The sequence below is a fragment of the Pteropus vampyrus genome, unplaced genomic scaffold (assembly GCF_000151845.1).
Source record: "Pteropus vampyrus isolate Shadow unplaced genomic scaffold, Pvam_2.0 Scaffold1, whole genome shotgun sequence".
NCBI lineage: Eukaryota > Metazoa > Chordata > Mammalia > Chiroptera > Pteropodidae > Pteropus > Pteropus vampyrus.
The window spans coordinates 17,553,244-17,570,204 of NW_011888782.1; the positions used below are offsets into that span (position 1 = coordinate 17,553,244).

The 16,961-nt window shown below is 35.5% G+C and overlaps 1 protein-coding gene across 3 annotated transcripts in view; it reads right to left on the bottom strand.

Moving 5' to 3' along the window:
• Positions 1 to 16,638, bottom strand: part of CLASP2 (cytoplasmic linker associated protein 2) — a 149,675-nt gene extending 133,037 nt beyond the window's left edge. For all 3 annotated transcript variants that reach the window (XM_023535014.1, XM_011363366.2, XM_011363291.2), the window contains exons 1-3: positions 16,206 to 16,638; positions 5,449 to 5,527; positions 114 to 217 (exon numbers count right to left, since the gene is read on the bottom strand). In XM_023535014.1, the coding sequence (XP_023390782.1) occupies positions 114 to 217; positions 5,449 to 5,527; positions 16,206 to 16,400 (378 nt within the window). In that variant the 5' untranslated portion in view covers positions 16,401 to 16,638. The remainder of the gene's footprint in view (positions 1 to 113; positions 218 to 5,448; positions 5,528 to 16,205) is intronic.
• Positions 16,639 to 16,961: the final 323 nt, after the last annotated feature.

Sequence of the window (16,961 nt, forward strand, 5' to 3'; positions counted from 1 at the left end):
TTAAAATTATGGCTTTCATGTCCCCTAGGGACTGACTTGCTAAGATTACCCTCTATCCTTACTGATATTTTATCAATAATTAGCAAAATGAGAATTTTAAAATGTAGGCCTACCATAGGTGGTGCTACTTGATCCATTAACTTCAATATCAGAGTCTGAGCTTCATCACGAACCTTGTCTTTGGCATCTCCCATTCTGTCTATTAGAGCTACAATAACTAGAAAAAGGAAGAGGGAAAAGAATACTTTTATCTCCAATATAAGCTATATTTTACACAATTACAAACAGCAATTATTTCCATAAATGAAAAGTTAGGAAGTAAGCGAACTGTTAAATTCTTTATTCATGACACTAATCAGAAATAAATGAGAAGTCCCAAAAAATACATATTGCATGACATCCACTTACAATGATAATGTTAAAAAAAAAAGGAAAACTAATCATTATTTAGAGATATGTATAGATAGTCAAGTTCTACAAATCTGTAAGGGAATGATTATCCCAAAAAGGAAGAGAGTGGTTACCTCTGATGCCGGGAGGTGCCACTCAGAAAGTGCAGAGAGGGCACATCTAAGGATTTGTCAGAGTTCTAGTTTCTTAACCAGGGAATAGGCTGGTGCTGGTTTTATAATTATTCTTCACATTGTACATGTTTGATAGGTATTCTTCTCTATGTATGACATATTAACTAACAAAAACAAAAGCCTAGTCCACTAGGATTGAGGTCTTTCTCTACTAGGTCCAAGACTTTGGCACTATTCCCATGAAAGAAGGGAAGAAAAGCAGAAAAGTTGGAGTCCATTCCTGGAGAGTTTTCATGAGAAAGGTTTCTGTAACTACAAATCAACAAAACACCACATAGATATCACATCTTTTATGAGTGGAGGTGGAGAGAATCATTTGGGGGGCTAGAATTCAGAGGGCAAAGGTTTTAAAGTCAGCTCACTGGGCAAAAATATCTTATGGTCAAAATTATCTTTCTGTAATCCCTTAAATTACCACTGCCATTTAGTGTGGTGTTACTAGGTATGTGACCACATTATTTAATCTCTCATTGTCTTTCTTTCCTCAACCCATAAATGTTCGCAGCAGTACTCACTTCAGAAGATTACTGAAAATTTAAAAATACATTTAAACAACTCAAAGAGTGAAAAAAACTGAGTAAGCTCTCTGTAATGTGTCACCTACTATCCCCTTCATGGCTATCATCCTGCATGTTCAAAAGCAAAGAAATTAACTTCTTTTGTTTCCCTTTTGACATTACAGCTATAATCTTCCTTTTCCTGAGGCAATGGAGGCTGAGGCCTAGTTTAAACAAGGGCAGGAGGAAAAAATCTGGAAAGAGGTTTTCTCTAGTTTATTTATAGATGAATATAATTAAATGTGTATATATGACTTGATGCAAATATTTTCTACAATGTAACAATGTCTACAATGAAATAACCAGACTGGTGTAATAATAATCAACAATACTTAAAGAAAAAAGAAATTACATTCTTTTTGGAAGAAAATGAGAAGCCAACTATACCAAATGGAATGATATCATCCCAGAATCTGTACTTAATCAAGGAAATGACTGTGTAAAAAAAAAAATCAAAAGTTTTTGCCATAAAAATCATGAGCCTAATCATGAGGCAACAAAAATACTTGTCGACTGGAACAATATAAATCCTCATCTTGCTTAGATGTATCGTTAACACTAGAGAAATTCATCAATATCTGTAAGACTTTGGTTCTGATAGCTTCTGAGAGGGCAGAAGACAATAATAAACACTTTACATTAAGTATGTATTAAGCACATATCTAAGATGTATACATGAGATAATTCTATCTCATTTAATCCTCGTAACAATCCTATGAAAACAGTAGTGGGGAAAAAAAAATAGATACTTCATTCTTTAGTGGTAGAATTTAACTCCAAAAAGAAAAATGTTGGCTCCAACAGAGGCTCACCTCGCTTCAATATTAAAAAAAAAAAATGTAATAAAACATAAACTACAAAAACAAAAAAAACCTCACGATACATAAACTTAGAATTATAGCTATTAAATTAAAAACAAAAATTCATAAAGTTTTTCCATTAGAATCCCTTTTTAACACATACTCTCTTGGAGTCAGAGTAAGATTTATTCCTAGCTCTATCAGTTATTAATTATGCAAGATAGTAAACTTCCCTGAACTTCAAAGTTTCCTTGTCTGTGAAATAAGAAGGGATACAGGCCTGTACCTCACATGGCTACTGAAAGGATTAAGTAAAACCGGCAAAAGGCATCTTTGGCAAGCCCATAATAAGCATTCAGAAGTGTCGGCAGTCTTTCTCACAGAATTGTACATACTATAATGACCACCAAATATCATTCAACACGATGAACATTTAATAGATAATTATTGGGAATCCAAAACAGAGCTTTTCACTCTGTAGATTCTCAAGAAGAACTTGTTAAACAAAAAGAATAAATCTATCACAGATTGGAATGTGGGTAATGAAACATGGAAGAAGTTTAAAGCACTGCTGTTAGCATATTTTATTCTCTTATTGTACAAGATACAAACCATTTTATAAGATGCAAAACTGATGACCAGGTATCCTAACTATTCTAATATTCTTTCTACAATACCATTATAGATTAAGACTATCTGTTTAATATTTGTAAAAGATGAGATCCTTTAATGAATTCAGTTATAAAACCAGAGTTGGTGATCAGTGTTAAAATATAAGTTGTAATTTTTTTGTTTGAAAATTTTATTTTTCCACAGTACATGTGGTCACAAAAGAAAATTTAAATATTTCATATTAAAGAATTACATTAATATAGACCATACTCTTTTAGGAACTTTGTCTAAAACTGAACATGAATCTCAATTTTCCTAAAACATCTCTTCACTTTAATGTAAAAAGATAAAAAATATCTGTAATGTAGTTAATCTAAGTGCACCAAAAGAAAACAATTATCACGCACATCAAGTTATATATAACTAGGATTATATTATCAAAAACTTTAGCACATAATTTAGTTTGATTACTTTCTTTTATAGAAAGGCTCTTAATAGTGGTTTGGTTAAGGTTTAAGACAGGGTAAAAGAAGAAAGCTAACCCTGCGGCTCTTAGTCTTAGAACCTATTTAAGAATACACAGGTATACTGCCTATCTTGCAGAGGTATCATACAAGTATCATACAAATCAGAAATAATGTGAGGATGATCTTTCATTTATGTAAATTAGATAAACCCAGTAACTGCATAAAAAATAGGCATTCAATAAAGAGTAGCAATGTTGTGATGAAATTTTCCTATTTCCACATAGACTCTCAAATAATTAGAAGTTCTAGTTTCACTAAGGACAATGATGAGTCTTAGGGTTCAAAGTGAAAACAATATTGACTAATAGTAAATGTACAGGGATAACCAGAGAGTAGGGGATTAAAAGATAAAAAACAAAACAAAACAAAACTTTTACGTATAAGAATACATAGATATGTGAGAATGTGAGAAACATATGAAAAACACTAACCAACAAAAACAACTTTTAATTTATTATGTATTTATGGGTATAAGAATCACCGAGTAAAGAAAAATTCAGTGTAAAGTGAGGCTAATCTGAAAAACTCCTAGATGTTGAAACCTGAAGTCAGTCTTTTTTTCAAAAAAAGAAAGGACCATGGAAAAGAGGAGAGGATTTCGAAAAGAAAGAACAGCACAGCAGAGGCATAAACAAGTCAGCCAGAACTAACAAGAGTGAGCAAGTTTCTAATTAGCTAGAATGAGAGAGAGAGAACCTGCTGAAGATCATAAATAAATAAACTACTGAGATGGAGAAGAGACACACATGCTGAGAGAACTGGAACACCAAGGAGAGTAAAACAGAAGTAAGTTCTGGAAGTAGGACAGTCCTAAGAAGCAACAAACTAAGATTCTGGTGCCAGAACTCTCACTACCTCAATGTGAGCAGTTAGTTCATTAAACCCCATCTGGCCCTCTTGTACCTAAAAAATAAGCGATGTATGTAATATCTAGAATTATTCTCTCAAGTCTAAATACCGTCTGTAACAACTAATAAGAGGGAGCTACTATAGGGCAGGGATCACAAACATAAACACCTCAGTCAGGGAGGTGCGGGAAATGCCGAAAATGAACCAGGTCTAAGAACGGCAGTATTCCAACTTTGCTGTATTATAACTGATATTTTCAGTTATGAGGAGACAAGAGGAGACTGAAGGGACTCATGAACTGGAAAAGCTTAAGATCCAGAGAAAAGGAAAGCTAGGACACAGCTCCAGCCAATAAATTACACGGAGTGGAAGGTCAGGGTTGCCATACTGGCCAATTTTTCAAGACAAGCCGTAAATATAAATTTTTATGTAAAACTTTCTAATTTTAAACACTGATTCAAAATGTTTTAAGAAAATACACATAAATAAAACACATTCACAGAGCACAGTTCTAAACATCTATCAAAGGATTTTAAGCAAGAGATACAGTAAAAAATCATCTTTTCGGAAGACATCCACACAAAGAATGAACTGGAACTAGGTATTGACTTAAAAAGGAATAACAAAGATAGGGAAAGTCATTAAGATGCTTCTGCTGAAAGGATAGCTAGACAACAAAATAAAAGACGAAACTGGCAGAATTTGGTGGCATACCAAATGTGAAGAAAAAAGCTGACCAAAAATAATTATAAAAAAAAAAACAAATTTAATCCATAAAAGGAGTTAACAAACATCTGAGGTTAACACCTTAAATCTTTCTACATAATAAGAATCAAAGCTACTCACCAAAGGACTCCAAAAGGCACATGAAGGTCACTCAGGTTTAGAAAATAGGTCAGAGCCAACTTTGTAATCTTAAACTACTATACAAAGAAGAGCACTGTACTAGTATAATGCTCCTCTTTGCAAATACACTGTAAGTAAGTGCTGCTCAAAGTATGGCTGGTAGCCCAGGACCAGTCTACAAACTACTTGTGGTAAGAAAAATTGAGAGCGTTTATAAAATAAAGTTTTTGAAACAATCTGACCAAAGTAATTTTATGTTTACTGAATCTAATAATAAAAAATATGGTCTTGTATTTTTTTTTCCATTTCATTTTGCTGTAATTTATAGTTTGAAGAGTAATGCTGTAAGTTATTTAAAATTTTTAATGTTACAGAAGAAGTAAAAGATATAGTAAAATTTTTGAAAATATAAAGTAAAAATCTATTAGCACTATATTTAGTAAGTTTCTTACTTTTCTTTGCTTCTTTGTCTCAAAGGGAATATAATTATTTATTTGAATATACTTAAAATCTTTTATGTCTCGGTAAATTATAATGCTAAATAGCAGACCTCTGGATTGTACAAAATTACATTTTTGCATTTACAGAGAATTAATATTGTTAAAAAAAAACTATGAGGAAAAAAAATCAGCATGTCAAAATCTACAATGATTTTTAAATAAAGTTAACTTACCCATTGCTACATAGGACTTAAATCGTGTTGATAATCTGTCCACAAAGGCACTTAGAATTTCCAATCCCATTAATGATACCTATAGATGGGAAAAATTTTAATGAGTACAAATTACCTATGCATACTTTAATATCAATATATAATTGTTGACATATAAAGATCTTCATATATTACCAAGTTTAAAAAAAGATAAGGAGATAGAAGTATTCATGGGTAAACATGAATACTCTCTTCTTAAATGGTTCAATAATTATAATAACAATGTGTAAACACACAGGAAGATAGTGATAAAGCATATCTGGCAAAATGTTAATAACTGATAAATTAGATGAAGGGTAAACAGGAATTTATTGACTATACCTGCAACTTTCCTGTAATGCTGAAATGTTTACTGTGTAAAACAGTTAAAAATTAAGAGTACCTTTAATTATAGAGGAATTCCAGCTTCCATCTAGGATGGAGAAACTGGAAAAAACATCATCCCCATTTTAAACAAGAAAGTCAAATAATCTACAAAACCATATCTATTCTTGAATTTATTGGAAAGCTGAGGTTGCAGAATAATCAACTAGCCTGAAATCTAAGGGAAGACAAATGCCCCCAAGGAGAGATGGGACATTAGCAGTTAATTACATGTGACAGAGGATAAAAAAAAATGAAACTATCACCCAAGTGGATAAAAAGAATTCAGTTATATTTAATTCATTGTTAATATCTGAGTGTAGGCTAACATGAAAATACAGAAACCCTAGTAGCCACAGACACAAGAATAGTTCACACCCACTTGCAGGCTCTTTCTCCACAAACCTCCGAACACTCATAATTAAGACTGAGGACAGGGGAGGAGATTGGAGAAAGTATCTCTCTGAGGAACAGGTCTCACAGGAAGAGAGCACCTGCCTCTGTAAGAAAGGTACAAACTTTTCCCATAACCTTGTCCTATAAGAAATAAAAGTTGAAGCTACTGAGGGAAGTATGCTGTCACTCGCCCCCACCCCACCCAACCCCCATCCCCCCCCCAGATAAAAACTCAAAGCTACTGAGTAAAACAAACAAACAAACAAACAAACGAACAAGCTCTCTACCTCAGGGGAGGAACCCAAAACCATCCTGGGCTCAGATGATTCAAGGTCTCCAGCTGAGACTGGATCTCCAATAATGTCTCATTCCCAAAGCCAAATCAATGAAGTATACACTTCAAATGAGTGAATTGTATAGTATGCGAATTATATCAATGAGTTGTTAGAAAAACATAATTGAAAATCCACAAATAGACTCACACATAAAATTTAACAGATGATAAAAGCAATGTCTCAAATCAGCAGGAAAAACATGTACATTTAGTAAGATATCACTTAGGAGTCTATCCCTAGGATATATTGGCAAAACTATGAAAAAAAACATGCAAAGATTATTCATGGCAAGAGACTGAAAACTATTCAAACATTAACCAATATGGGACAGATTCAATAAATCATGGTATGTCCACCCTACAGGACACTATGACACTTTAAAAATAAAAATGAGGACTATCCTAATTCTGCTATGCAATGGCCTCCCAGATATATTAAGTGAAAAAAAGCAAGCTGGGGAAATGTATATACAAAAAAGGGACTACAAAGAGCTATAGTTATAAATGTAAAATAACAATGAAAAAATTTTAATCAATTTTTTTGTTATACAGAAGCTATATGGTTGGGAATAGGCTGCAAGGAACAGGAAAAGAAACTAAACTATTTTGAATATACCTTCTTTGTAGCAGGAACTAGTTTCATTGAAAATAAGTGAACCTAAATGTATGCCCAATCAGCAGCATCAACACACAGAAGACTATTCTGAGTGACTTTAAAATATTACAGTTATTTGACTATATCTCCCTAGTGGGATACACCCTAAGAACAAAAACAAAACTGCAAATAAGAAACTTCAATGTTTTCAGAAATCTTGTTGAGAGGAGATATAGCTAAGAAACATACAGTAGTAGTAAAAACTATAGTTCTGAATCTGAATTAGAATATCAATACGAAGTTACAATGTGTTTTTCTTTAAAGTTAAAATAAAACCTAACCCTATCCATTGAAAAAAAAATCTAGAAACAATGATCAAACCATAACAATGAGTTCCTTCCACTAGCATACACATTGTATTTCCACAGACCATTTCCCACTAGAAGAAACCAAAGCTTCTTGGAGAAGTGGCAGGAGCAGGAAATACTATATTCTGTGATACCAAATAGCAAAGATGCTATCAAAGATTACTAGGGTCATGTCAAGATAGGACAGTCTGAATATCAATAAGAATAACTGCATTGTCTTGAAGTGCATTAGATATGTTTAAATATAAGAGTTCATAATGATAACAAAAACAAAAATTACTTGGTCAACATTAGAGGATGCTAAAAGACCAACTCATTAACAATTAGTAAATTAAAGGAATCATATGAACTACACCTGCCTTTCCATATAATTTATACCACTGAGCAATCAAATAGTAGTAAATGGGGGAAGCTTCTCTTCATAAAACTATTCCAGCTAATAAATGAAGGAATGACAAAATTAGAGCATTATTTTGCGAACTCTAATGAATTAAGAGACCTAACCATTGAACATTAATGGCTACTAACATCATGTATCAGACCTATGTGCCTTCCTGATGTTAGGTGCCTCATGAAGAAGAGCACTATTATTAGTCTTGCCAAAAAAAAAAAAAAGACTGACTCTGATCAAGGTTTAGATCCAACTACTGATTTATAGGAAATACAGAAGGAATAAAGAATATCACAGGAATGAAATCAGTAAAATCCTGATTGTGGGAAACTACCACAAATAAAATTCAAGTAGTTTTAAAAAGAGATACTGAGGGAGAAATAGACTCTGAGACTTAATAAACATGTTAACTGAGGTAGGCAGAATAATGGCTTCTCAAAGGTGTTCACATCCTAACCTCCAGGACTTGTGAATATGTTACCTCAAATGGCAAAAAGAACTTTAAAGATGCGGTTAAGTTAAAGATCTTAAAATGGGGAAATTACTCTGGATTATCCTGGGCCCAATATTGTCACAGGAACGCTTATCAGAGAAGGCTTGAGAGAGAATCAAATGTGGTGATGGAAACAGAAGTCAGAGAGAAAAATTTGAAAATGCCGTACTGCTGGCTTTGACAATGGAAGAGGAGTCTACAAACCAAGGAATGCAGGCAGTTTCTAGAAGCTGGAAAATTCTCTTCTAAAGCTCCTAGAAGGAATGTGATCCTGCCAAAACCTTGATTTTATCCCAGTAAAACCCATTTCGGACTTTTGATCTCCACAACCGTAAGAAAATAAATGTATGTTGTTTTAAGCTACTAGGTGTGTGATAATTTGTCGCAGTAACAATAGGGAACTAATATATTAACAAATCACAATGTGTGAACCTTATATGGATCCTGATTTTTCCGAAAATAACTGATATAAAAATTAATATGACATTTTTAAAAACTGGAAACTTGAACCCAGGATATTTGATATCAAGGAATTATTTACTTACATGGTAATGGTATTGAGGTTATGTTAATAATTTTTTAAAAGAGCACTTATCTTTGAGACACGAAGTAGAAAGACTTACAGATGAAACAATATATCTGTGATATGTGACAAAGGGTGGTGCAGGATTGTCACAGGCTGATGAGTGTTGAGGGTGAATTTTTTTACTCTACCTCCATTTATACATGTTCAAAATTCTACATAATAAAGTTTTTAAAAAAAATTATAGTAAGCATGATTCTTAAAGGTGAAATGCTACAACATACTCTTAAAACCTAGGAACAATTCGAGGATGCCCATACTCTTATTCAATCTCATCCTAGGGTTCCTAAGCTAATGCACCAAAACCAAACAAAATTAAAAGACTGATAAGCAGCAGCAGGACTGTCATTAATGCCTGATGATATTACATGTACAGAAAACCTAAAAGAATCCACAGATTGCAGGAAAAATATTTTAAATTATATAATAAGTAGGCCATAAAAATCAATATATAAAATGCCATGTTATTTCTATATGTCAGAAAACTCAATTTTAAAAAGGACAAACAGCATTTACAATATCCTCAAACACTATAAATTACCTGGTTGTAAATCTACCAAAATGTGCATAAGACCTATTAATAAAAGACATTAAAGAAGACCTATGTAATTTTCATAGGTTAAAAAAGGTCAATATTATAAAGATAAAAAGTTTCCCCTCCAAAAAGATGATATTCAATGTAATTCCAGTAAAAAGTCCCAATGTGGGGGTGCGACTTGACCAGATGATTCTAAAATTCACATGTGTTAATAAAGACCCACTAATAACTAAAGCATCCCTAAAGAATATGGTGGGTGAATTTGACATGTCAAATACCAAGATTTCCATAGAGCTACAAAAAACTTTCCTGAATTTCCATTTGGACATCTTTCAACTCAGTCTGCATCTTGGCTAAGGGTCCTTTCAGTAGAGTATTAAAACCCACAAAAAAAGAAGAAAACAGCTAGAGCAATATTCTAATTTGCTCCTCATCACTTTTTCAGGAACTCAAACGTCTCTGTTCAGGTCCTTTAAAATATAAAAGCAAAAAAGAAAAAAAAAAGAAAAAAAAATTTTTCTAACAGGTATATGTAAAATATAAAAGTCAAACTATAAAAATAAAACATTTCAAATATAAAAGCAAAAATAACATACTTTTAACAGGTAAAGAAAATAGACTCTAAAAAGCAAAATTTAGGCTTAAAATTTAGGGTGTTTTCAAGTCATATAACTGAAATTCTTAAAAATTTATGAAACATTATTAACCCCAAGTAGTCTCAGAACATTTTCCCATTTTCTCTTTCTCTCAATCCCTTTACACTTCTGAATCACAAATGGTTGAACATATTTGAGGAATCTGATGTCAACTGGCTTCAGTTTCAATCCAATATAATGTTTAGTCTTCCAAATAGTTTAAATCAGAAATGCTGTGAACCAAAAATGAAGCTAAGTAATTGCATAAGATAGTAATGACCACTCTCAATTTTAGAATCACACCTAAGACCTTTCCATGTAAAAGTGAGAAAAACTGCCAACAAGAGTTCTTGAAATCAAGGAAGAACATAAGCTTAATTCATAATCAGGGATGTTTTTCTACCATATGTGGAACAGAAAAAAGGGCATGTATTGTTAATAACAAGCATACTCCTATCTTGCATGCTCCTTCTCTCAGGAAATTCTGTAGGTTTACGGGACATTTTTTTTTCCATAAATTTACTCAGCATCTAAGAAAATGAGTTAAAGAATGAGATAGAATAATTGCCAAGTGGACATGTATGCACAGATCAAATGAGCAAAACCTGATGACTTACAAATTTTAAAAACCTGAAGAGAAATATTGGGTTATTTTTATATAAATATATAAATAATAAAACTATTTCCCTTAAAAAAGGAGAGAAACAAATGACTTAAAATTAAAGATACTGATTAATTTTAGGTAGAGTGGAGAAGCAAGATGGAAAGTACAAAGCAAAATTTCCACTTCTAGACTTAAACACACAAGAACAATTATTCTCAACTGGCAGGCGGGGTTGGGCTGCGAAGTATAACACAAAATATTATTCCCTGGAGTTGTGCAGCCAAAAGGTACATGGCCATACTTGGCAGTCCTGCTATCAGCCATTCGAGTAAATGAAAAACCCTGTTTGAAGAAGTTATCAAAGCCTAGAACATAACTTTTTTTTTCACGGTTTTATTATACAAATTTTATAGAAATGCAGTCAGCAGGTAAATCAAGGGACAAGTATGCTTTCCTTTACTGATTCAAACATGGAGAACCTGCTATGGGTATAAATGCTGGAAGCTGGATACATATATTAATGGGAATCTTAAGGAATTCCAATTCCTTCAATTTTCTCAGTAAGTAGGAAGCAAGGCCTTTGGTTAACACTGATGATTGTAGGTCTGAGGGGAGAGGAACAGATGTAAAACAGTTGTCTGAGTGAAAGAATGAATAAACTAAGAAAATCTAATACGACTGCCAGGCAACATTAAGGGCTCACCTGAACATCAGGAATCTAAAATGAAACCAATTAGAGGTTTTGTGTTTTTCTCCATTCATCTAGAGTTGCACTAGTGCAGGTATGGGGTCGGTGAGTTGGATTAATCAAGACTGCTTTTTATCAAAAGAGGACCATAAAGCAAGAATGAGGAGGGAGAAGAGAATTAAGAATGAATATAAGGGTGTGATTGATTGACCAGGATATTTAAGCTCAAACAAGGGGGGGAGTATGAGAGTTAAAAGTTAAATAGATTGGATGTCACACTGAATGGTCAAACTCTTTAAGGTGGCATATGCAAAGAAATAAGGTTCAGAATTTAGAGTTCTAGAATATCACAATCATCAACAGCAATGCCACTTGCGAAGTGTGAATCACCAGCAACCACACATCTATAGTGGTCTGAACTGGCAGTGGGTAGCATTTACAGCAATAATATGTATTAGTACAGCCACCTGAATATCATGTGTTCTTGGGTAGTCAAGCTGGCACATTTTCATATTGAAATATATTTTATCTCATTAAATTATGTGTAAATTTCCTTTATAGTATAGTTAGAACATTATTAGAATTTTTAAAAATTATGTGTAGTGGGTATTATCTACAAAATTTATTTCATGATTGTAAAAGGGGGCGTTAAAAGAGGGCAGTGACTGGCAGAGTTCAGAATAACTGCCCTAGACAAACTCATGCACATATACAAACTGACAATGCAAAAGGACAATAGTAATAGTAAAAAATTTTAAGCGACCTGGACATTCCTCTGACATGGCAGGTAAAAGGAATAGGCATGATCCATATATAAATAGATACATCTGAAACATTCTTTTTTTAAGCAAATTAAAAAGTGATATATTTTCAGAAGTTGATGATTTCTAAGAAATACAATCATGGTGATGCTGACAGTGGAAGGTATCATCCTTCAAAAGGGAAAGGGGGCTATGATTTTGGATTCTAAGAAAAAACTTGAAATCCTACCATATTACTTAGCCCAGCACTAGAAGGTTATAATATAAATGCTACTTATTGTTTTATCCATTTTTAGAGTTATAGCTTACAGTCACGGTTACAGATAGACAATATAAAAAAGTGAAAGTAAAGCTGACAAATTATAGGATACTGAAAAGGTTTACAAAAGTACATAAAAGGAAAGGAGTAAGAAAATCCTAATCTCCCTAGGTCAAGTGCTCCTCCACCAATTTACCAGGTCTAAGACTGAAGGCAAAATACTTACATCTTTTCTACAAAATGAGGAAAATAATAGTACTGACTTTTTAAAGCCATCTTAAAGAATAAAATGAGATAATACAAATAAAGCACTTTGAACAGTGCCTGATAGTAAGGACTCTTTAAATGATGGTTATCATATTTAACTGCGTTTTATGAGAATATTTTATTGCCATAATATCATTTTAAAATTTGGAGACTCCTGAAATCACAGGACTGTCCTTTGCAAACATCAAATGCCAGAGCATATATATTTTATATATACCTATTTCCATATTTTTAATATCCAATTATGACTTCACTGAGCTCAAGACCTCAACTGCATATTTAAATCTCAACCTGGATATTAAACAACCTTCTCAAGCCTAACACAGTCAAACCAAACATTTTACTTTACTAAATTCACCCAATTTGTTTCTCTCAGTCTTTCCCATTTCAGTAAATAGCACCCTCTACTGGTGCTCGAGCAAAGCAATTATCCCTAATTCTCTCTTACCCTCACATTTAATCCAACAAGAGATCTTGTTGGCTCTACTTCCAAATCACATCCCAAATCTTCCACTGCTCAGCACTGCCACTGTGACCAAACTAGCTTTAGCCACTATCATCTCCCTGCTTCTTTTCTGTTGCTCCTTTACAGTCTACTCTCCACAAAGCAGCCACCCCTCTACGCAAAACTTTCCACTGATTTAGAGTAAAATCCTATAAGGCTCTTTCTACCTGCCTCTCCATCTTATTCACTTGTAAGCTCTAGCCATGCTGGCCTTCTTTATGTTCAACAGAACTAAGGCCTCTGCATTTGCAGTTTCCTCTGCCTGAATCATTCTTCACTCCTATATTTCTTTCATGTCTATATTCAAATTTCACCTCACTTCCCTAACTATACAAAACAGTCTCATCTTACCCTCATTCTTTCACATCAGTTGATTCAGAAGCACTTGTTATCTGAAATTACCTAATTTGTATACCTGTTCACCTTCCTTTAACAGGATCTCCATGACAGCAGGAATCTCACTCGGTCTCCTTTAAATCATCCTCTCAGTGGTCTTCAGTAACCAACTATTTAAAATTCAAACATCTGTATCCTGCCCAACACTCTGCATTCCCCTTCACTGCTTTTCTCCAAAATAAGTACCACCATCTAATATACTGATTTTAGTTAACTTCTTTATTGTTCTCCCCCACTAGAATCTAAATCCACAAAGGAAAGGATTTGTCATTTTTCTCTATTGTATCCAAAGTGTCTAGGAGAGTACATGCCTGCACATGGTCGGTCCTCAATAAATATATGAATGAGGCTGAATGAATGAGCTTTGCTAGTCTTGTCCAGAGCTGGATTGTCAATATCTAGAACAATACCCAGCATATAGTATAGTCACTCAAATTCACTGAATGATGGTTAAGACACTCAAATTCTGAAGTACTATCAAATTTAAAGAAAAATTATATTTTGTTCAGCGTAATTTGAAATTTAAGTACAATCTGTATATTCAAAAAATCTGAATATACTTTTTTAAGCTGTTAAGTGTTTTATTGTATCTTGGGTAAAAAATGATGACCTAGTTTGGAAACTAGGGTTATAAAACACACACACACACACACACACACAAAACAATTAGAATGTCCTCTAACAATGTCAGAAAACCTTCTATGAAGCATTCAGTAGAAAGGAGAGAACTAGTGATTCAGGAAGGAGACAGCAGAACTGATGAATGTCTTTGCGTAGGTAAGAGGGCATGGGATATTGTAAGCATGCAGAGAGACTGGTGTAAGCAGAAAAGACAGACGAGTCATTGTAATAGAGAAGAAGGTAGACTATACAGACACAGCTACAAAAAAGTGTGTAGATACGGTTGTAGGAGACTGTGTCAGTTTTCTTCTGATTGCTGAAATTGTCTCAAGCCATAGTATCTAATGAGGAACATAGGGAGAATGTGTAGTAAAGGGATGAGAACTGAGTCAGATCTCTGATGAATTCTGTTAAGGACCAGTCAAAGGAAAAACACAGCACTTGAGTGATGTAGTGCGTAGAGACATAAAAGAAAAATTGGGATACTGTGGTATCATAAAAGCCAAGAGTGTTTCAAGAGATGACTCAACTGCCATTTACTGATGGTACATCTGAAGAGTGAAATGGTCCAAAGCCAACTCACCAAACCAGCACAGAAGAAGGTGACATGTCAACCTTCACTTTGGAAGGAGAGTAAGCATTACCAAAGAGCTGATTTTCTATAACAGCCTGAGCTGTAACATAAAATCGACTATCTTGAGTGTTTACATGCCCTTCTTACAGTGTAAGTAAATTTAGCTTGTTTCTTCCAAAGAAATAATAATCCCCCCAAACAGTAATGATATATTATTAACATCAACTTTTAACAGTTTAAAAAAATAATAATAAAGAGATAGTATGTAATGGACCAAGCATCAAGATAGTAATTTTCAAACTATTACCCTTGTAAAAATCAATCCTTTCCAAAACTCACATAATGTTCACTATTAAATCTTCATAATAATTTCAGAGTTTGCCTTTCTTCTCTGTGAAAACAGTTTTCAGAGTACAGCCTATTCGCTGGGCTATAAGATATATTACTAAGAAAAATCACTTCACTTCATCTATAGGTTTGGGCCAGCATTTTAAAGCAACACTGCCACCAGAAGACTAGAAAGAAAAGTAACTGCTAAAAACTTCAAACAGGCTAGTTACAGAATACTTACTTGGTTTCTCAACCTGCCTACTACTGGCTCATCAGAAACACATTCTTTCTTGTCCCTCAACCTTCTCTTTCTCTGCATCAGCTAACTTGCTAGGACACAATTTCAAATCCGAGTCGGTCCTCAACTGCGGCAAAACAAAATGACAGTACATTCAACTGCTTTCTGTCGACAATAAAAAGGAAATAAATAATGCCCTGGGATCAGCATCTTTTCATCAGATTTAACGGTAAACTTAATCGGGCACCGAATTAAGCTCTAAAAATGCCTTAGAGATGAAAAGCACAACCTTCCAGACGCAAAGATTATAAAAGAAAAACAAAAGAGGAGAGTAAGGATAAAAGTCACTTGTTAAGAGGAATTAACTTGACATCTTTTTTTAACTTAAAAAATGTATCCTAATGTTCTATGCGTTAGTCTAGGTAGCTTACATATGGACGTACAAATGTCAAGTCTTCGAGCCCTTTATGTACATAAATTATCATTGATTTCTTAAATAAGTGACTAAACATTGTGTCCTAATGACAATAACGCAGCACCGTGTCAGAGAATCCTTAATTTGTCACTGTTCACAATTGTGGAAAAACTTGGTGGTGGTGGGAAAGGAAAGGTACGGCGGTGCATATGCGGACCCTCGTGTCCATGGGTTTCCCTTTCCGGGGTGGTTCGGAAGAATCAAGCGCACCCCGGGGCTAGCCTGGCCAGACTCGCACGTCCGGGATTAAAGGGCTGGCCGGGGAGGGCGTGTCCAGCCCCGCCGCGCCGCCGCCGCCGCTTACCCGGTAGTTGCTCGAGCCCACCCAGCCGGTGAGCGCGTCGATCGTCTTGCGGAGGCTGCCTAGGTCCTCTTCCAGATCCGGGATGGCGCCGGGGGCGCCGAGGTAGAGCAACAGCTCCTGGCCGACCTGCAGGCGGCCGCCGACGTCCTTCTGCTGCACCTGGGCGCCGAAGTACTCCATGCTGCGGGGCTCCATGGCCGCGGCCACCCGCCCGCCCGTGAGGGGCCAACTTTCGCCGAGTGCCGCCCAGCCGCCAGTGCGGGTGCCCGCGGGAAAGGGCGGGACGCGCTGGGGCCAGTCGAGGCGCGGCTTGCGGGGCGCGGCGGGCGGCGGGATTAGCGCCAGGCGGCGAGCGGCCCCCAAACTAGTCAAACTCGGCGCCCCCCGCCACCAAGCCCGCTTCAGAGGCCGCGGCCGCCGGCGACGTCAGCACGCGCGTGACGTCAGCGCGACGCTGGCGAGCGCCCGCCCGTCAGACTGTAGCTGCGCGACGGCGGCGGCGGCGGCTAATGGAACAACTAAGGTTTTTGGGACACCTCCCTCCCCCCCAGGGAGCATAGGGGCAGAACTGCGTGGGCAAACCCTGGAGGCCGAAAGTTCTGCGCTATCGCAGCACCTTGACCTCTCTCTATAAAATAGAACGCTTCCCAAGTTTTCTTCACCTTAAAATCAATACTTGGGAAAATTTCTGGTTCTTGGACTCCCCTTTCCCAGCCTCGCTCCCGTTTTTCGTTTGTAAACCTCGTAGACTACACT